We start from the raw sequence: 21,759 nt of genomic DNA, 5'->3' as shown, positions 1-21,759 counted from the left end.
CGCCGTTGTGAATGAGGACCAATGTGTCTGTGTCTGTGTATGTTCCAGAGGAGGTGCTCCACACCCAGGTGGCTCACTGGTGGTCTCCTGACGGCTCCAGGCTGGCCTACCTGTCCGTCAACGACAGCCTGGTTCCCAGCATGCAGCTGGCTCGCTTCACCGGAGCCCTGTACCCCCGTGGGCACAGTTACCCTTACCCAAAGGTATACTGATTGATTGATTGATTGATTGATTGATTGATTGATTGATTGAAATTTGTATTTCAAACAGTTTGCAGAATTACAGTACATTTCAAGCACAAACTCAATACAAAGGCTGTTAACTGTGAGTGGACGACCCAATTAAGCATTACACTTGTTTACAACAGGGTCCACCATGTTCAATTCATCAAAACATTTAGAGACGTACAAATAGACACTTCTATATAGACAAAGAACAGAACAGGAATTCATCATAATGGAGGTAAAAAGGGAAAAGAAACATATACAGTGAGGGGAAAGGGGGGGGGGGGGGGGGTAAAGGGGGGGATGCCCACCCCTGTACCCCCAAAGGTACTGATACCCACCCCTGTACCCCCAAAGGTACCGATACTGACCCCTGTACCCCCAAAGGTACCGATACTGACCCCTGTACCCCCAAAGGTACTGATACCCACCCCTGTACCCCCAAAGGTACTGATACCCACCCCTGTACCCCCAAAGGTACCGATACTGACCCCTGTACCCCCAAAGGTACTGATACCCACCCCTGTACCCCCAAAGGTACTGATAAAAACCCACCCCTACACCTCCAAAGGTCCGCATTTGACTGTGTGTGTGTGTGTGTGTGTGTGTGTGTGTGTGTGTGTGTGTGTGTGTGTGTGTGTGTGTGTGTGCGTGCGTGCGTTGCAGATGGGTCAGGTGAATCCTGTGGTCAGACTGTATGTGGTCAGTCTGGACGGAAGCTCTCTGACCACTGAACTACCTCCTCCTGACAGCTTTGACCTCAGGTAACTGACCTCAGGTAACTGACCAGGACAAAACAACCCTGGCCAATAATCACTGTCAACACTAACCACCCTGTTGTATTATTCGTTTTTTTTTGCCAGCTGCTGGAAAAGCGTCTGGACAACGTGTTGATCTGCCGCTACTAGTGGCCGTATAGTGGAGACTTTATTTCCTGATTGGCTGTCTCTATCAGTGTTGATTTTGACCGCAAATTTTGATTTTAGTTTTAGTCATGGTCTCCTGAATAGTTTTCATTTAGTTTCAGTCACATTTTAGTCACCTTGGAATGTTTTAGTGTTAGTCTCGTTGTAGTCGACCAAATGTCATAAGATTTTAGTCGACTAAATCAACAGTTGATTGAGTGTAAAATGACTTGTGTCTTATACTGGATCTCTAGTTTGTATTTGTTGACGGAATTGTCAATATGTTTAGTCTTAGTTTTAGTCATAATAGCTTAGTTTCCACTTAGTTTTCGTCCGTGAAAAAAGGTAGTCGACGAAGGTTTTCGTCATAGTTTTAGTCGACGAAATCAACACTGTTCTTTACACTCCATACTCTGAACGCATCAGCGTGCGAGCTGAGGCACACAAACCCTTTTATAACAGTGGTTCCCAAAGTGGGGTCCGGGGACCCCCAGGGGTCCTTGAACGAGTTCCAGGGGGACCCTTATGGGTCTGTAACTCTGAGAGTGTACAAATGGAACCAAATGGATCCGTTAATTTGTACACTCTCAGAGTTAAATTAACATTGATTTTACAATATAAATTGGGGGTCCGAGAGATAGAAATGCCATTAAATGGGGGTCCGTAGACTAATGCATGTCAAACTGGGGGTCCTTGAAATGAAACAGGTTGAGAATCACTGCTACAGAGCCGTAACAATCTTCTCTTATGGGGGTCCCTGGCATATATTTTCAAATGGGGGGTCCTCGGGCTAATTAGTGTCAATTTGGGGGTCCTTGACATGAAAAAGTTTGGGAACCACTGGTTTAAAGAGGTTCACAAACCAGAGTCATTCTTGTTTTGTTTTTTCCCCCCGTAGTGAGTACTACGTCACCATGGTGACGTGGGTGACCAATCAGAAGGCAGCGGTGCGCTGGGTCAACAGAGCTCAGAACATGTCCGTCCTGACCGTGTGTGATGTCGCCAGAGGTCAAGGTTCAAAGGTCACCTGTGTCAAGGTGAGAGGTCACCAGAGGTGCGGGTGTCAAGAGGGTTCCATTTGGTTCCATTTGTTACACACTCTCAGAGTTACAGATGTGTAAGGGTCCATTCGGTGCATGTATACACTCTCAAAGTACAGACCCGTAATTAAGGATCCATTTGGTTCCATGTGTACACTCTGAGTTACACACATGTAAGGGTCTATTTGGTTCCATGTGTTACACTCTATGAGTTAGAGACCCGTAAGGGTCCATTTGGTTCCATGGGTTACACTCTCAGAGAGACCCATAAGGGTCAATTTGGTTCCATGTGTTACACTCTCAGAGTTACAGACCCGTAAGGGTCCATTTGGTTCCATGTGTTACACTCTCAGAGAGACCCATAAGGGTCCATTTGGTTCCATGTGTTACACTCTCAGAGTTACAGACCCGTAAGGGTCCATTTGGTTCCATGTGTTACACTCTCAGAGTAACATTGGCACTTTCCCCATGTGTTGACAATCACTGATTTACATGACAACTTTCTGTTTATTACTGATTTACATGACAACTTCCTGTTTGATTTCAGAAACATGTGATGATGTCAGAGGCGTGGCTGGATCGTCAGGTGAGACGCGTGTCAAAATAATGACATACTGTTTCAGTGGGGGTGCATATGTTGGTTAGACATACTGTTTCAGTGGGGGTGCATATGTTGGTTACACCAGAGTGGTGTAGACTAGAGCCACATTCCAATACCCAAAATCTTGGCCACTCAATAACTCACACTCGCTCACTCCAGCATGGAGGTGTTACGGTGAAATTGGTGACCTGCTGAAATATGTGACAAATATGAGTTCAATCTAGCGGTGATCAGGCCAAGACCTCCATGTAAGTCCACAAGATGGTAACATATTTCAGCAGCTCACCAATTTCACCATCATTTGCCATGCTGGAGTGACCGAGTGTGAGTGAGCGAGTGGACGATATGGGTATTGGAATTTGGATTAGGAGAGTGGCGTCATTGATGGGGCAGAAAACAGCGCTCGAGCGCTATTCATGCAGCCCTGGAGTGTGACAAGCTGGAGTTTGAAATACATTGCTTTCAACGAGGGCAGCGCAAATATCAGCAATTTTAGGCATGTGTTTAATACGACAACTGTTTTAAAGTATTGTACAGTGACAACTAAGGATGTCCCGATACACTTTTTTCGTTTCCGATCCGATTCCGATCCAACAATTTCTGTGTTAGCCGATACCGATACCGAATACCGATGCTTTTTAAAAAAAGTGTAAAGTACATGTACTCATGTTGGTTGCGTTATCACGTAGAATAACGTGACGTTTAGCCCTGGTGATGTTCCACTTTGCAAGCACACACACACACCAACCAAAACATCCCTTGCACTACATTTTACTACTGGGTCTTGAAATACAATACATACCGTAAATCCTCAAATACATTCCTTCCTTCAATAAAAAGCCGTCCCCCTATTAATTACCGGGGGTGGCGTTGAATTAAGTATATAAAAACCGTCCTTTTATTAGCCAGGTTTTTTGTGTTTTTCAAGTGCCGTATCGTACCTTCTCTGCCCTGGCTGACTGGCTGTCACTATGCCGGTGGTCGCATTGCTCGCGCACAACGCAACTAACAAACAAACTTCGGGAGAGAACGCACTTTTCATGGCCACGGACAATAAAACTAACGAGAGCACTCAGCACAGAGCAGCAGTCTAACTGCGGAGGGAGGAAAATGACAAAACCAAATGAGAGCTGTTTCGGTTTGTGACATGACGTGCTGCGAGCTCACAGATCTACGCTTTATGCAACAAATGCACCGTACATTCGTTCTATTAAAGGGTAGATCGCTACCGTTTAGGGGCTGGGAGCAGCCCCCAAATGGGAGCGGATCTACCCTTTATAGAACGAACGTACCGATATGCTGTGAGCTTAGCCTGTTGCTAACGTGACCCCCCTCCTCTCTCTCTCTCTCTCTCTCTCTCTGCGTCTCTCTCTCTCTAACGCAACTCTCTAACGCGACTCTCTCTCTCTCTCTCTCTCTCTCTCTCTCCCCCGTTGAAGTTGCAATAGTTGGATCACTGCAGTGCATTTAGCTCCCCTCTTGTATTTTAAAATGTAACCAAACTTTTCCATGAACGTGAGCCCACCGTGGCCCAGTCAGTTTAGAGTTTATTTGTCCAGTCTAACTTCGAAGAGAGGGGGAGAAAGAAAAACAACAAAAGCCTACTTTGCATCCCTTGTGCATGCAAATTTATGTTAGTCGCAAACTACAGCAAGCCACCTTTGTTTTAAATTGTCCCCCATTCGCACGTCGGCAAAGCCGTTCACACCTATGGCTGGAGATGCGCGTTTTCAATACCGGCGGCCCCGTCTCACCGTGCTGCGCGCATCACGTGATTAAATAAAATGTGGTATCGGATTGGTGCGGGGCGTACTTGCCGATTCCGATATGACCAAATAAGGGCATATCGGAGGGCATTCCGATACAAGTATCGGTATCGGGACATGCCTAGTGACAACTAAAGTCTCTGTAATGTTTATGTTGTACTATTAAAAAAGAAAACGATCTGAAATGAAGGGATTTAAGATCATTAAAGCTGGGCTGTTACCGGAGTCCAGTGCATTCTGTCAACGTCTGGTCCAGGACTTTGGCACTCTTCGCCATGCTCTTCGCCAATATAAGTCTATGTAGAAGAGCCGCTATTGGACTGGCCCTGTGAAGTGAACATTGTTGTCACAACTCTCTAATCTAAACGGCACTGGGTTAGTCATACTAACAGTCCAACAGGCATTAGTCCGACAACACCGTAGCTCCCGACATGCGCTGCCGGTTACAACTAACCCGTGGCCGGTTAAAACTCACCTGTGGCTCCCGACATGCGTGGCAGGTTACAACTAACCTGTGGCAGGTTAAAACTAACCCATGGCTTCCTGTGAGGTTAGGTGTAGGGTTGGGTTTGGGGTATGGTGTCGGACTGTTAGTACGCCGGTCCGACCACACACATGCAGCCAGAACAGTGAAGCCAGACCTATCGGTTCACTGTAACTGACTCACAACGCATCGCAAAGCAACGAGCCGTGCACTTGAAATAAAGATTGATTGATTGATTGATTGATTGTATCCAATCCAATCCTCTTTATTCATAAAGTACATTTAAAACCATGCACACTGTACCAAAAAAATATAAGAAAATTCCTAAAATACCAAGAGCAACAATACATACTGTAATCGGCAGAGCAACATAATTACAATTTACAATTTACAATTTAGGCATTTAGCAGACGCTCTTAATCCAGAGCGACTTACAATAAGCAAGAACAAAAAGCATGGGAATACATCACATATGTAAAAAGCATTTATCGCGAAACATGCGTAAGCTAAGAACGTGACTAGAACATATCTATATAATGACACTATACATATAAACTATAACTAGAACATATCTATATAATGACACTATACATATAAACTACACATATATGCTATACTATGCTGTACATATATACTATGAAGTGCTATGACTACTATACACTATATACTATGAAGTGCTATGACTACATACAATGCACTTATTGTGCTGTCTACATGACATGCTATAAGTCTGTTTCAAATGCTATATAATGCTATATAAGTCTAAGAAGTGCTGTCTAAGGGGGGTAGGGTAAGTGCTATGGGCCATGATGGAGTCTGAAAAGGTGGGTTTTCAGACTACGGCGGAAGATCGGGAGTGATGCTGCAGTTCTGATTGCAACGGGAAGTGCATTCCACAGTTTTGGGGCCAGAAGGGAGAAGAGTTTGGGACGTGTGGAGCGTTGTCCCGGCGTTTTTAGTGAGGGTACTTCCAGCTTCCCTGCGTTGGCTGATCTGAGTGCGCGGGAGGGTTTGTAGGGTTCAATCATGCTGGCAAGATATGGGGGAGCCATACCTTTGGTTGCTTTAAATGCCAACATCAGAGTTTTGTATTCTGTGCGGGCAGCGACCGGGAGCCAGTGCAGGGAGCGGAGCAGGGGGGAGACATGTGAGAATTTTGGCTGGTTGAAGACCAAGCGAGCTGCGGCATTTTGGATCAGTTGGAGAGGCTTCAGTGCACATGCCGGTAAGCCAGTAAGGAGAGAGTTACAATAGTCAAGTTTTGCCAGGACTGTTGTCTGGATTAGGAGCTGGGATGATTCCTGGGTGAGGAACGGTCTAATTCGTCGTATGTTATAGAGTGTGAACCTACAGGATCGAGTGACAGCTGTGATGTGAGTTTTGAACGAGAGCTGACTGTCCAGGACAACACCAAGGTTCCTGGCTGTTGGGACAGACTAATTACATAACCGAATTAACCGAACATTGGCTCAGGGGTACAGTGGTCGATTGGCAACTCCCCCAGTGTTAAGGTCGAAGTGTCCTTGAGCAAGACTCTGAACTCCTAATAGGCCTATCTCACAGAATTTCCCCGCCCCCTTAATACGCCCCCTTTCCGAGTTAGTGGTGATAGCGTGACGTCACTCCATAGACACTACATGTTAACAAGAGGTAATTTAAGAAGTCTACAACTTTTGTTTTCTCAAGGTAAGGTTTGTTCTATCTGTTCGAGCTGATTTACCATCTTGTTTGCTTCATAATAATATTGGTCTGTCACATTTTTACATTAGGAAATGTACTTAGATTCCCCAGAGAAAAAAACGTGTAAATGCTAATGTTAAATGACACCACTATCTACCGGAAGGGGGCGTGGAAAGGGGGCTGTGAGATAGGCCTATTGCTCCCGATGTGCAGGTTGGTGCCTTGCATGGTTTCCTCCGCCATCTGTGTGTGCATTGGTGATGTGTGATGCACAATCGTTGTAAAGCGCCTTGGATAAAAGGCGTTATATAAATGCACCATTTACCATTTTACCTTGCCACTTGCAGTGAGAATAACTCTCCTATCTCCTACTGTGCACATGGTGAAGTGAGGTACTACAATTACCGGTAAACAGTCGATCTCCTTTATTTTTATGTAGAACGAAGAGCCTGTTTTCTCCAAGGACGGATCAACGTTCTTCATCACCACGCCTCTGAAACATGGAGGAAGTGGAGCCTTCAGACACATCGCTATGATATCTCATATGGTAACACAACACTATGATTGATATCTCATCTGGTAACACAACACTATGATTGATATCTCATCTGGTAACACATTACTATGATATCTCATCTCTCAAGAGTTACGTTATTGTTAAAAGTCTGCATTACTTAAATTCAAGAAGTCTACACAAATTATTAGAGAATGTAGGATATATTGTTATTTGTTTCCCTGCTCTCTCTCAACAACAACATATTCTTTAGTTTTGGGTCTGAGAGGCTAAATGTCATCAAATGGTCCGTGGCTGAAATGCAGAATAAATAATTGACCTTGACCTTTCATTATACATTATAGATTTGTATTAACGTGATAACATTGGCTTTCATTATAGCATAATTGTTTCATGCCCCCCCCCAACAGTCTAAAGGTCAGGAGGTCAACCTTCGGCACCTGACCTCAGGCAGCTGGGAGGTGTGTCAGATCTTGGCCTACGATGATGACGCCCGCTGTATGTGAGTATAGCACGTTAGCATGTTAGCATCACTGTGTGTGAGTGCTATTGTCTGTAGTTAGCACATTATAACCATTGTGTGTGTCTGTATTTAGCATGCTAGCATCACCGTGTGAGTGTACTGTGGTTAGCATGTTAGCATCACTGCGTGTGAGTACTGTGGTTAGAACGTTAGCATCACTGTGTGTGAGTGTACTGTGGTTAGCACATTAGCATCACTGCGTGTGAGTGTACTGTGGTTAACACGTTAGCGTCACTGCGAGTGAGTGTACTGTGGTTAGCACGTTAGCATCACTGCGTGAGAGTGTACTGTGGTTAGCATGTTAGCATCACTGTGCGTGTACTGTGGTTAGCACGTTAGCATCACTGTGTGTGAGAGAGCGTACTGTTGTCTCCCAAATAGATTATTATGAAATAACTGGTGAGGTTTTTGTTTTGCAGTTACTTCCTGAGCACAGAGGATGGACCGACACAAAGACAACTGTACAGGTACAGCATTACAACAGAAGGGAGAAGAGTTTGGGACGTGTGGAACGTTGTCCCGGCGTTCTTGGTGAATGTTCCAGTTTCCCTGCATTGGCTGCTCTGAGCGAGCGGGAGGGTTGGTAGCATTCGATCAGACTTGCAAGATATGGGCGTGCCATACCTTTGGTTGCTTTAAAAGCCAGCATCACAGTTTTATTCTCTGTGCGGGCAGCAACCGGGAGCCAATGGAGGGAACGGAGAAAGGGGGAGACATGTGAGAATTATGGCTGGTTTGTAGACCAAGCGAGCTGCGGCATTCTGGACCAATTGGAGAGGCTTAAGTGTGCATGCCGGTAGGCCAGTAAGGAGAGAGTTAGGGGAGCCGGTAGACATGAGCTCCATGCTTCTGTTCTCAACCAATCACACACCCACTTCACAACAAAGCACCCGATTTTAGACCAATCACATCTTCATAATAGAGCAGCCTATTTACCGCTCTTATCGCCACCTAGTGTTCATTCAATGTTACCGCACAGTGCCAGAATGTAGCGGATGACGTCAGTTTTCATCCGGGTCACACAGCGTCGGAACTTCACAGAAGGAGGTGCAAGTTGTTTTAGCAGGAGCAGACATGGCTTAGCTTTCGCCAGAAACGGTAATATGTCGGGCGCGATGCGATCAAAAATCACTATTTACCACTGCACTATTTACCACTGCACCTTAAAAGGGCGACCTCCCTTGCTGTTTTTAAGAGCGAGTTGTTTAGATTGATCTTGTGTTCACATTCAACGTTCTGTTACAATTTTCCTTATAGGGGGTCTTCTTTTTGTTTAACTCAGCCATAGATGCAGCGGCCACCTCTTAGTGTTTGGTTCCCCAACCGCCTGAATTGTTTCGGTTTCGGATTTTTCTTCTTTCTCTCCCGCCTTTTCCTCCTCTCTCTTGCTTTTCTCCCCCTGGGGTGGCTTGTTGAAGGTCCATGGTATGTATGTGGCTAGGGTGGGTACCAGAAGCATCTTCCCCCTGCCCTGGCCCAAGTTCATCAGGAAATTGGACATGTCATCTTCATCATTTCGGCGTTGGTGAAGAGGCAGCGCTTCATGAGCTCCTTCACCGGCTTGTAGTCCACATATAATCCGTTCATAAAGAACCCGGTAATGGTGATGAAGATCAAGGAGTCTATGAGCTGAGGCTGGAATCCTCCCTTACTCTTGTATTCCTCTGGTATCCTTTCGAGCACTGTGGGCAACCACGGCAAGCCACACTGTTTGTATTCGGTGATCTTGGAATCAAGTACAATTTTGCATTTGGAGAGGTTCTCCCAGTAGACAGGGAAAAAGCTATAACAACCTGCAGTGGCGTGCACAGACATTTAGAGGGGCAGGTGCTCAAGTGAAAAAAGGGCACCTTGTGCAGCGCGTGGAACCGGCCGGTTGCCTTAACCCATTTTGGGCGGGAACCCCTTTTGGTGTTAGCATTATGTTATGCTTTAGCTATTGAAAAATAGCAGATCTACAAGCTCATAGCGCGCCACCGAGTGGCGCGCTACGAGCTTGTAGGTCTGCTATTTTATAAAAAAATAAAAGTTTTTTTTTTTCAAAAGGGCACATTGCCAAAAGGGCAGGGGGTGCTCTAGCACCCCCTAGTGTCTATCTGTGCACGCCACTGACAACCTGATTACCGGGTGTGCCAAACTTTTCTCAGTTGTTCCTAATGTGATTTTTGATGTAGAATCTAAATCTGCTTGGTACATTTTTGTATCGCGCATAGTTAATGAGGTAATTTCCATATTTGAATAAATGAGCAGAAATAAGAAGTAGAGGTCAGCCAACTTGTGTTTTGGTGGTTTTCTGCTAAGTGACTGAATATTTTATCTCGTTCAGGTGTAAGGATGTTTGCAATGTAACCATTGAGTATGTTTATAGTGTTTAATTAGCATAAAGTATATAATGAGGCAATGCAAATACATGGTCATTTTTCTTTTAGTGATGTTCCAAGTAATTACAAATGTATTTATTATTCCTGTGAATTTGATAATTGCAGAGGGAGTAAATATCACAATAAGCAGTCATTTGTCCATTTAATAAGCTAATATGGCCATTACAATAATTTGATAGCATTTATCATGACTTTTAGAGTAGACAATATGTTTGATAACCAATGATCATTACCAAACTTTTCTCAGTTGAGTAAAGTAGTTTTCCCTGTTGAATCAATTCATGCATGACATTTTTGTATTGTGCATATTTGAGATAAATTAGTTAAAGTAATTCTACATATGTATGAATAATTTTGCAGCACAGTCTTTTACGCAAAAAACAGGTAATGTTTGGTCACACAGGCTTGTGTGACCAGCTGCTATCAATCACCTCTGCAATCAACCCAGCCCTATATAAACCCCAGTCTCACTCTGAACTGTGCCAGATTGCCTTGTGTGTTCACCAAGCTCGCCAGCATTTTCAAGCCTTGTTTTTATTGTATTACTTACCACTTTGATTCAACAACGACAATTTTTGCTAAGCCCTTACCTGTACCTCTGCCTCGCTGTTGTTTTTTGCCTGCTCCTTGTCCATTTTGAAACTTTTGCAATTAAAACCCACTAAAGTGCATTTTTGCACCAAGTAGGCCTACATGTACTTTCAACACTGCCTGACACAGTGGGAACAAACCGACAGAACATAAACTTCTTTAGCAATGGCAGCTAAACCTTTTCTAGCAGCTCATTCTACATTAAGCACCAGGTGTTTGCTTTGTACAAAATACATTAATGACAAAGAGAAGAGGCAGACCATTGGTACATCTGGCTTAAGCACACTACAAAAAAAGCAGCTTTGTGGGCCATGGTGCCAGTACCTGATTTTGATGGGCCATATAATCATCATCATAACCTTTATTTAAACTCTGAGTGAGGGGCAGGCCCTCATTTTCAATGTAGCCGAAATACAAAACAAAAATCAACAACATACACTAAATACAGCAATATCAAATATATTAATTGTAAAACAAAGTGTCCAAAGCTAAAATAACTATAATAGATAGATGAGAATCAATTAAAACAGTTACATTGTTGAGTAAAAGTGCTAGAAATCATTTCCCTGACCTAGGGAAGGCAGTGATCTGATTTTTAGGGGTTTTTGGAGTTCGTTCCAATCAAATGGAGCACTGACAGAAAAGGCTGCTTTACCTAGCTCTGAGTTAGCAAAAGGAAACTTGAGGGTCAGGAAGTCACTCACAAGCCTGCATTCCTATAGAGTGTACAGTGATGGGTACCATAGCTGTCACCAGTGACCCATCTTAGGCCAGAATGGTAAACCGTATCAAGGTGCTTTAAAGTTGATGGTGCAGCAATCCTGTAAATAATGTCTCCATAGTCCAGAACCGAGAGAAATGTGGCTTCAATTATTGTTTTTTTACAGGATGCCGGAAAACATGCTTTGTTCCTATAGAAATCAGTTTGGTGAAAAGATTTTCAATGTGGAATTTAAAAGACAATTTCTCATCCAGCCAGATGCCAAGGTACTTGTAATCTGATACTCTTTCAATTGAAGAGCCATTGGAAGATATTAAAAATACGTTTTCAGGTCTGGTGGTTCTAGCCCTGGTGAAAAGCATGAACTTAGTTTTGCTTGTATTTAGGACAAGCCTGAGCAGGGCAACCTGGAGAGTATTAAATGCCAGCTGCAGCTTACTGGTGGCAAGCTGGGCTGTGTCAGCAACACAATATAAGACTGTGTCGTCGGCATAAAGGTGGGCATGACAGTCATTTAAAGAAGAAATAATGTTAATATATAATGTGAAGAGCACAGGACCTAAGATTGAGCCCTGTGGGACCCCCATGGAGACTGGACGAAACTCAGATTGGGAGCTCCCGGACTTCACTGATTGATGTCTGTCATGTAAATAACTATGAAACCATTCAGAAGATGTATTACTAAAACCAATGTTGTGTAATTTTTGTAAGAGTAAAGTGTACAGTGTCGAACGCTTTCGATAAGTTCACAAAGAGGGCGGCGCAATGTAATTTGTTGTCCAAAGCAGTTACAATGTTATTTGTAACTAGAGTGACAGCAGTTATAGTACTATGGTTGGTTCTGAAGCCAGATTGATTTATATTTAAAATTGAAAAACGTGTGAGGAATGATTTGAGCTGTGAATTTATGAGGGATTCCAAAATTTTGGCAAGACAGGGTAGTTCAGAGATTGGTCTGTAATTATTTAAATTTTGCTTCACCTTTGTGAAGTGGGAGCACACAGCACACAGTTTCCAGATCCGGGGAAAGCAATTTCCCCCGACCCCCCCGGACCCCCCCTCGGGGGGGTCGCCAAATTATTTTGGGGGGTCCCCAAATGATATATTATATATTAAATATTAAATAAATTATATATATTTTTTTGCAACTGAAAGTGGAAATGAAGAGTTTACATATAGTACACATAGTACATGCATACACCTTCCCTAATGATTATATCTGGTTTCAGTATTTATTTATGGTGTATTGTCTCTATTATTAAGGTTATTGTAGCAGTCAATTTATATTGGGGGTCGGGAGGGGGCGGGGGTCCCGAGACATTGCCAAAGCATTTCCGGGGGTCCCCGGCCAAAAACGTTGAGAACCCCTGAAATAGAGAGATTGAAGATATGTGTAATGTGTGTTGCAATGAGAGGTGCTGCTGTTTTTAAAAATAAAGGGTCTAAGTTATCCTCTCCAGTGGAGGTCTTATGATTAACATTAAGCAGGGCTTCCAGAACAACAGATGTAGAAAGAGGCTGGATGGAAAACTGGTCTGTTGAGCTATTTCTAGTATTGTGGTGATGAGTGGTAAGAGGGGGTCTATTGTAGGTATTGTTAAATAAGTGACCAGCTTCTGCAAAATGCAAATTAAAAGCAGAGCAAACTTCCACAGGGTCTGAGATTAGACTATTATTATTGTCGATTACTTGAGGCGGTAGCATAGAAGAGGAGTTATTATTAAGGAAATTAACTGCTTTCCAGAAATGTACGGAGTTTCCCTGCGAACGTGTAATTACATTTAAATAGTAATCAGATGTGGCCTTTCTAAAAGAGGATGTGCATTTGTTTCTTATTTGTTGGAAGCAGGCCCAATGAGCTGGGTCTCCAGATCGCCTAGCAAGAGCCCAGGCTCTGTTCCTTTCATTAAATAGTGCTGCTAAAGAAGGAGAGAACCAAGGGGTGATTTTATCCTTGATTCTCATTTTCTTTACCGGGGCATGTGCATCCACAATAGATGTAAAAGTGACACTAAAAAATTCAAGTGCCAAATCAGCATCTGTGGATGAGGAAGTTAAAAATAAGTCACTATTTAAAATGTCTAATAAGAAAGCATCCTCATTAAAATGCTTAAAATGTCTCTTTAGAACCACCTTGGATTTAGAACGTTGTACCCTGGCATCTCTTATGCATCCGACTGGGCAGTGATCACTAACCCCCAGCTCGAAAACACAGCAAGAGGAGATTTTGTCCGCTCTATTAGAAAAAATAAGATCAATTAGGGTGGATTTAGAGCTATCGGATACATTTGGCCTAGTGGTTTCGAGGACCAGTTGGGATATGTTCAAATCACTGGCAATCTCCTTGAGGTGTTCAGAAGCCACACCCACCCAGTTCTGGTTTAGGTCTCCCAGGACTAGAAGCTCCTCATCAGTGTGCTTGGAGAGCATGCTGGCAAGGGTGTCAATGGTACCTGGATCACACCAATTCAAAGCCTAGGGCAGTGCAGAAATTGTTTAGCCACAAATGGAAACTAAAAAGTCGGCTAAAGTGTTCAGGTTTTTTGGAAAGTGATGGAATGGGTCCCGACACAATGCATCGCAATCCCAGGCCCTCCACTGTGGGACACAGCAGCTCCATGTCTGTTTGCATCTTTGTGGAATGCCTAGCCATGACGTCATTTGTAGCCACGTGTAGAATTACTATGGAGACGGTAGGATGCAGATCAACAACAGCTGGAACGAGTGTAATCAGATCAGCTATCTTTCCTCCAGGGAGACAGTAGGACACGGCACCAGGAAGAATCACATTCCTGAGCAAACTGTCGCCCACCACTAAAATATCTGCCTTGCAGTTGTGCTTGGTGTTGTTGAAAGATACCAGCTTCTTAGAGAAATGAGTTAGCACGCTAGCCCGGTTAGCATTGGCACTGGGGGAGCTGCCGTTAGCATTAGCAACAACATTAGCATTGGAGGTGCCTAGATTAGTATTGGCGATCGGGGGTCTATCTCTATCAGAGAATCAGAAGTGATTGGAGCAGTTACGGTGTCAGAGATTGAAGTGACTGGTACGTGAGTGGCCACCACAGGCTGCACGGAGGACAGACAAGGACGTTTGTCCCCAGGCGGAGCCGTTGGCGAGAGAGGAGAGTCCATGGACAGAGGAGGGCTAGCCGAAGCCGGTCGCTTTCTAGCCCTAGACCGCTCAGAAACCGAGGCGGGTGTGGAGCTTCTCCCATCTACCATTCCCCAGGTAGAGTCCACTCGGTGAGCCAGAGAGGGAAGCGGTGAGAGGACAGACTCCTGGGGAGCCTTTGACAGTGGGGAGAAGTAGTTGGAAGTTGGGAAAGTCATATTCAAACTCGCATCGAAGAGGGGAATTTACACTTTTTTGCCTTTTATTACGGCTTTATTTGACTACCACTGCCCAGGATGGCGAAGGTGCTGGTGAAGATTCATCAACAGGGGCAGGCTGGACAGTAGTAGGGTTGGGATTCGGAACCGGGTCCATTTCAGACCCGGTTCCGACATTGCGGATCCGGAGCCGGTTCCATCGTTTTTTTATTAACGGTTCCCCAAACGGTTCTCATCAGTCGTCATTTAGCTCCGCTGTGTCTGTGTGTGCATGCAAGCAGAGCCTGGGGTGACGTCACCCCACCTACAGAGTGAGTGGGGTCGGGGAGGATACGCCCACTGTTCTGTGCATTCAGCGACCGCCGCGGAGCGAGTGGGACAGTATGTCAAACAGATCTCCAAAGTGTGGTTAACAGAGAGGGAAATGACTGCGGCTGAGCAGTGAGCACGCAAAGTTCAATAAATGCGATGCTATAGTTCCCTCTGCAAAGGTTGTTGCAACTTGTACCACGTCCACATTGAGGAATCAATTTGTCTGCACTTTTTACAACTTATAAGCAACTCAACTGCTTTTGATTTGGCTCTAAATTAATCGTGTGACTGTTGAGAGCCCAGCGTTTAGGTGCATATACCTCCATAGATTGATTACTTTATAAACAGTTTGCAGAAAAAAGCACAGGAACGTAGCCTATACAGTTCAAGACAAGGTCTGCTAAAAGGAGTTTATAATCCAAGAAAGCACTATGGCTTGTTTCCATTAGGTAAGGGGTCCTTCATATTAAATTAATCTGAACATTAAAGACAACATTTGTCACCACAACAATATCATTATTGCAATGTGTACTGTATATTTAATATACAGTACAAATTGCAATATACAGTACAAATTGCAACAATTATATTGTTGTGGTGGCTAGCTGCTGGTGGTGGTGAAGTTTAAATAATAGTGCCACCTCATAATTGTAAAGTGCATTTTCAATAATTTAATTAATGAATTTGTGTTTATTATGTACTTGGTTAGGTTAGTTATAATATAAGCATAATCTATGTCAGAAAAAAAGGGGCAAAAATAATATTAGGATCCGTTAAGGGAACCGTTAGGAACCGGAACCCTTCAGAGGGATCCGGGAAGGATCCGGAACCGTTAAAATCCTAACGAATCCCAACCCTAGACAGTAGTAGCAGCAGAGGAGGTGGACTGAAGACTATCCCCAGATTCTGCGCTGGCCAGGCGGGAGTATAGTGCAGTCTTCCGTGCCAGGAGCTCTGTATCAGCTGTTCAATGGAACGCAGCTCTTCCTCCAGATCCGCGACCTCCGTTAAAGGTGTCATCGTTCCTGTTAAAATAAACAGACCAGAACCAGCGAACGAACAAGAAACAGGGGTAGAGCGGCGAGGAGCCAGCGGCTGTAGAGCAGATGGATAGCAGGGAGAGAGATTTACACATACGGGCTCCTTTCAGAGCCCGCAGCGTTGAGACGGCCTGACAATTTCCAATCCGGACTATACACAGGACTATACATATCCGGACTATACACAGGAACGGGTCTTACCATTGGGGACCCCAGAGGGGTCCGCTGCTGTTGAATCGTCTCTCTGGTAAGTTCTATCCGGATTTGGTTCCCATGATAGTAAAAAGGTTTGTAACCTAGCAGGTCACACTGCTAGCTGTCATGTAGGTCGATCCAGACGACCGATGATAAAATTGTTGATGGTCTTTAAAATATAATTCCACTAATCATCATGTTCATGTTCGGAGTAGCTGAAGTTAAAAAAGAGGTTAAAAGAGCGTAAAAACGAACATAGAGTTTGTCAGGTTTGACAGCTCCGAACACCCGCCTCACGACGTGACAGCTTGACAGCCGGAAGTGTCTGCTCCTAATGCACCAGTCCCCGTAGGTGGTGCAATAGGACCCTTTTTTCACAAGATTTACAGGTATGTGCATTTTGCTTGGATTTTACCTTCAAATTAGTTCTGTCCAACAGATTATATATACTACATAATATACTGGAGACACTAGCCTAGAGCACATACCTATTGGCTTCATTAATCATGAAGATCTTTTGGTTGGTGTCGGTGACCTCAATAATTTGTCGGTTCGATTTCGTCATTCGGCTGTCTGATCCCAGGACAACTCCTTGAACACCTTGATGCTGAAAGACCACTCCCACGATGGTGGTAGCCAGAACTTTCCTGCATGTCTGCATGTTCTTATCTTGTGGCGAGGTTGGACCGGACGAGAGCTGCTGATTCAGGTCTCCTGAGAGCCAAGAGAAGAGTTTTGACGTCACATGCTCATCCCTGGTTCACGGAAGTAATAATAAGCTATCTGCTGGTGAAAAGTATTTTTTTCCGCTCTATGCTTTATGGACGGACATAACAAAATCCCAGTCCGGTATAATGCATTTACTTGTCAAGAAAGAATCACAAGCACAAACACAACATTTCAGGCACATACCACATGCAGGATAATGTTTGGAACACATTTAGAGAGGAAACAAAAAGAGTATGGCATTAAAGAAGACACTAGAGTCATAGATGATGTGGATATACCTAAAGAAGTAGGTGAAGATACGCAACATAAAAAAGAACAAGGTGTCAATAAGACAGATTCCATATGCTTCATTTGTAACAACAGAACAACTAAAGACACAAAGCCTCATGCTGATGGTGGCCTTGGGCGTTGTTGTGAAGACAGTGCTTTCAAGAAAATAATTGACCAGTTACATAATGTACCCGGAAACAAGTTTGAAGGGGCAGCAAAGAGATTCAATCTTGAGTGGACAGTCTTTTGATGTATTTGCTGTGGACGTGTACTATCATAAAATCTGCTACACTTCACTTACTAGACATTAAATGTGGAAGAACAGCACTGGACGAGGATGGAGAGGCAAAAGTGAATGATATGAAGAATAAAGTTACGGAGGAATTAATGACATTAATTGAGATGAAAATGATTAAGGATAAAGAAGCTTATCTGATGACAGATTTGCTAGAAGAAAATATGAGCACTACAAATGGGTTGCATGAGGCTTGTATTAAGTACACATTTGAGTTGAAGAGAAAATTACAAGACCGGTTTGGAGAGCAAATTTCATTTTACATGACTGGGAAAAATGTAGTAGTCCATCCAACATCAGTGAATCCTTGCATGTATGCTGTTGAAACTCTGAAAAGGCCTTCGTGATGATGACCTCACAAAAGCTTTTGCAAATATGATCAGGCGAAAGTTGAGGAAGGGATCACGTGAAGAATGGCCAATGTGTGGGCTACAAAGCCTGCCTCATGGGGCATGGGGAGTAAAAAAAAGAAAAAAAAAAGACCTGCCTCAGGTGACTTATACACACACACAAACACTCACCCTTCAATAATGTGGGCTACAAACAAAATTGCCAAACTTCTTGCAGACAAAGTTCCCCAGGATTTGATTTTTCTTTTCAGTTCGGCCATGGTGTAGATGGAGTTCATGAGGTACCCCTTGACCACTGCGTGTTGAATGAATTCGTTGTTCATGTACAATCCTACACACAAAATCAGCGTCAGGAGGTTGATGAGGGTTAGTTGCTGGACCGCCGAGGTGCCATGTACCACTGAGCTGGGGAGCCTCTTGAGCACCTCTGGCATCCAGGGGAACCCCAGCTCAGTGTACTTGGCGCACCTTGAAGCAAACTGCCTGTCTTCCAGCAGCTTCACTATCACCCTGGTGGTGTAGGTCTGAACGGGCAAGACAAGCACGAAGGGTTGTTCCCCCTCATCGTGGATGCACATGTAATTCGGAGCATCCCAAATGGCGCTTGCGTGCCTCTTTGTGGACCAGTAGCGTGTCAGGGGAAAGAAGACCGGCCTCACCTCTCTGAGGCCGGCCAACAGCACGGCTGCCGTCTCCCTTCCCGCCCTCTTGACGATGTCGACCGCCCGGGCGAAGGTGTGCCCTGCCCGGAAGTGTTTCAATCGGTCAAGGACTTCCTCCACCAACTTGGTGTAGGACTGTTGGTCCTTGACACACTCCTGGAGACGAGGAGGGTCTTCAATGCGTCAGCATCGATCAGGTCAGAGGCGGCAAGGCCTAGGGGGATGTGCCCTCTCTCCATCCGGAGAACCCCCTCCAGCCTTGCCGCCATCTTGACCGTCAACTTGCTGACCAGGTCCCTCATGTGGGCCAAGTAGGCCAGTAACCGTCTCTGCATTGCCCTGTTGGTCTCCAGTTTTTGCAGGAAACAGTTGACTATGACCCGGAGACGGGGTGCTTATAGAAAGGCGTCTGATGCTGGTGGGGCCCATCGGCATAGAGCTGAACAAAGTTCAGCGTCGCACCAGCATCAGGCGCCCGGAAAACCCGGCTGAGTTTTCTGTGTTGGTTTGCAGGTAGGTGGTCCAGGGGGCTCTGGTAATTGGCGGCCTCGTGCAGGGTGAAGGCAGTGAACACCCTGCCCCTCTGGTCAATTACCCTGTTGAGCCCGCACCTGGACCACAACAGGTCAACCGAACTCCCGTCGATCCACCACGGACACTGCCACGTGCACGGAGACCGCTTCTATGTCCTGTAGAAGGGCCTCGTGCACGAGGTCCGTGAGGAGGACGGGAGTCGGCGACTTCTGCCCGAACCTGGTGAGGGTCAGCATCACCCTCAGACCAGACTCCATATTGACCTGATGGCCTGGTCGAGCATGGTCAACATGAAGTCCTGGTCGTCGGCGACGATGCTGACCCTCGACAGCTCGCTCAGCCGGTTCTTCATAATTGAGGGTCTGTCCATGTCCCCCTTGCTAAGTCCCTGCAGGATCCCCTGCAGGGCTGAAGGGCTCATCCTCCTGAGAGGTATGTGTTTTTTAAGAATGGGCCAGTGGTTGGTAAGTCCACCTTTGGCACTTTCTGGCACCAACAGGTAGTGGATTTTGGCCTTCACGAAGCATGCATGGGGGATCTGCACCACCACCCCGTCTATGTCGTTCTCGAAGCTCGAGAGTTGGAACACAGACTGGGTGGATGGCAACGGGATCCCCCATGTCCCTGTGCACAAACCCATGCACATCCCCGGCATATTCCTCGAATGAGGAGAGGATATTGTTCGTGTTGAACACAGCCGCCTCACTGTATCCCTCCAGTGTGGGTGGGGTGTTCTCTAAGATGAGAGGCTCCAGCCCACGGGCTGGCTCATCCTCAGCCTCAACCACAGCCGGGGGAGAGCGTTGTTGGGGCTCGGGGGATGGGATGGGGCTCGGGGGTCCCACAGGGTCAGTGTCCATGGCAACGTCCACAGGGTCCACGTCCATGGCAATGTCCATGGCATCTCTGATGCCAGCCTGGATGTCTAGGTCTGGGGCCAGAAATTGAGCCTCAATTTGATCCAGCTCCTCCAGATCCCAGACATCAAAGCTGGCATTGTCCATGCTGACGTCCATGCTGGCATCATGGACGTCCTGGGCTTCGCTACTAGCCTCCTGAGTCAGAGGCAGTGCTTTGGGCGGTGGGGCGTCGCTGCTAGCCTCCTCTGACTCAGAGGAGGGGCTGTGGGAACGGGCTGGGGGACAGAAGGAGGGTGGGGTTGGCCCAATCACATCCTCCTACTCAGGGATAGGGGATAGAGGGGACACAACAGGGGTTAGGGTAGAGGGTGGCTGAGGGGGTCTCATTGGGGCAAGGGTATTGTGGGTATGGTCATAGGGGTGGACCAACAGGGTGGCCTCCTCCATTAACTCCTTCTCTATAACTTGCAGTCAATTTTTTTTTTTTTAAACAAAAACAAATTGGCCAGGGCTTCGCCGTTCACTGTGGTTTTTTTGGGAAAAAAAACAAAAAAAGAGAAAAGGGCTTCGCTTTGCTGGAAGAAATCTCAAAATGTCAAATCGGAATTTTTTTCAAACGAACAGAGCATCCGCTGTATTTGTTTTTAACTTTATAAAGTTAAAAAAATAGATATAATATATAGTATGGAACCAGCACCGTCATTGACGGTTATACTTTTTTTTTTTTTTGGTCGATTTTATGTGCCGAGCAGATAGAGGGTTGAATGCCCATCACAGATATATAATTCAGCTGAGGAACTGATTGCAAGGCTTGACAGCAGTGGACCCATGGCATGCCTTTATAATGCTATGGCATGGACTGTTAACCCTCAGTCTACAAAGAATAATAAAGGATATGTGTCAACTAGTAGTTCAAATTTGTCTCAAAAGATTTGGTCTGTTGCCAGTGATTGGGAGTCATAGATTACACATAAGAGGTCTGTAAAAAGTACTGCTTTGAGCCTGACTGTCCATCGAATGACTGGCTCAAAAGAAGTAACCACACTTCTGAACAAATGTGGTCATGGAGTGTCATATTCTGATGTGCGTCTGCTGAATAACACATGGGCACAACTAGTGACTGAGCAGTCCAGACGAAGAATTCCACCTGGATTCGTGAAAGGAAGAGCTGTGCATGTCATAATTCAGATGGAAGACAACAAACCGTAACAGGTTCACACACAACCCATCATATAAATGGGACCTTGTTTCAGAATAGATCACAATCTGAAGATGCAACTGTGCCCACTGGTGAAAATCAGCAGAGAGACGAAAACACTTGTTGATTCTGAATCAACAGAACGAGACTATGGAACATACAAAATAGGGAAGAATTTTGTTCTTTAGAATATGAAGATTCTAAAGAACATGATTTGCTGGACTGGTGTCTGAAGCGTGACATTGCAAGGGTTATTGTTGGGGCACTTGGAGACCATAGTTGGGTTGTTTTTGGCCGTTCCGTGACCGTGGAGAGCAACGGTCTGTTTCTCAATGGATTTGTCATCTAGGAGGGTTATTAAACAAATTTGGCCGGGGTGTACTTTTTTAAAGTGCGGGAAAAAGGCCAAAATCCAAAATGGCTGCCGTTTTAATGGTTTGACCTATAATGATGCACAATACATGGTTTCAGAGCTCATTTTGGTCAAAGAATATATATATGGTGTCATGTATATAATGATTTGTCCTATATTTGACCTTCGAATGCAAGAT

At 45.1% G+C, this 21,759-nt stretch overlaps 1 protein-coding gene across 1 annotated transcript in view; it reads left to right on the top strand.

The window, feature by feature from the left end:
* LOC306935574 (inactive dipeptidyl peptidase 10-like) overlaps positions 1-21,759 on the top strand; it is a gene marked incomplete at both ends in the record, with an annotated part of 58,833 nt that overhangs the window by 13,660 nt on the left and 23,414 nt on the right. Inside the window, 7 exons of the mRNA XM_079518673.1 lie at positions 49-203; positions 891-988; positions 2,028-2,166; positions 2,717-2,755; positions 7,140-7,247; positions 7,625-7,716; positions 8,157-8,204. Of these exons, the coding sequence (XP_079374799.1) occupies positions 49-203; positions 891-988; positions 2,028-2,166; positions 2,717-2,755; positions 7,140-7,247; positions 7,625-7,716; positions 8,157-8,204 (679 nt within the window). The remainder of the gene's footprint in view (positions 1-48; positions 204-890; positions 989-2,027; positions 2,167-2,716; positions 2,756-7,139; positions 7,248-7,624; positions 7,717-8,156; positions 8,205-21,759) is intronic.

Source organism: Electrona antarctica (assembly GCF_951216825.1).
Source record: "Electrona antarctica genome assembly, chromosome: 13".
Taxonomy (NCBI): Eukaryota; Metazoa; Chordata; class Actinopteri; order Myctophiformes; family Myctophidae; genus Electrona; species Electrona antarctica.
Note: the sequence above shows the minus strand (reverse complement) of the source record. Positions and strands in the feature narration are given on the sequence as shown.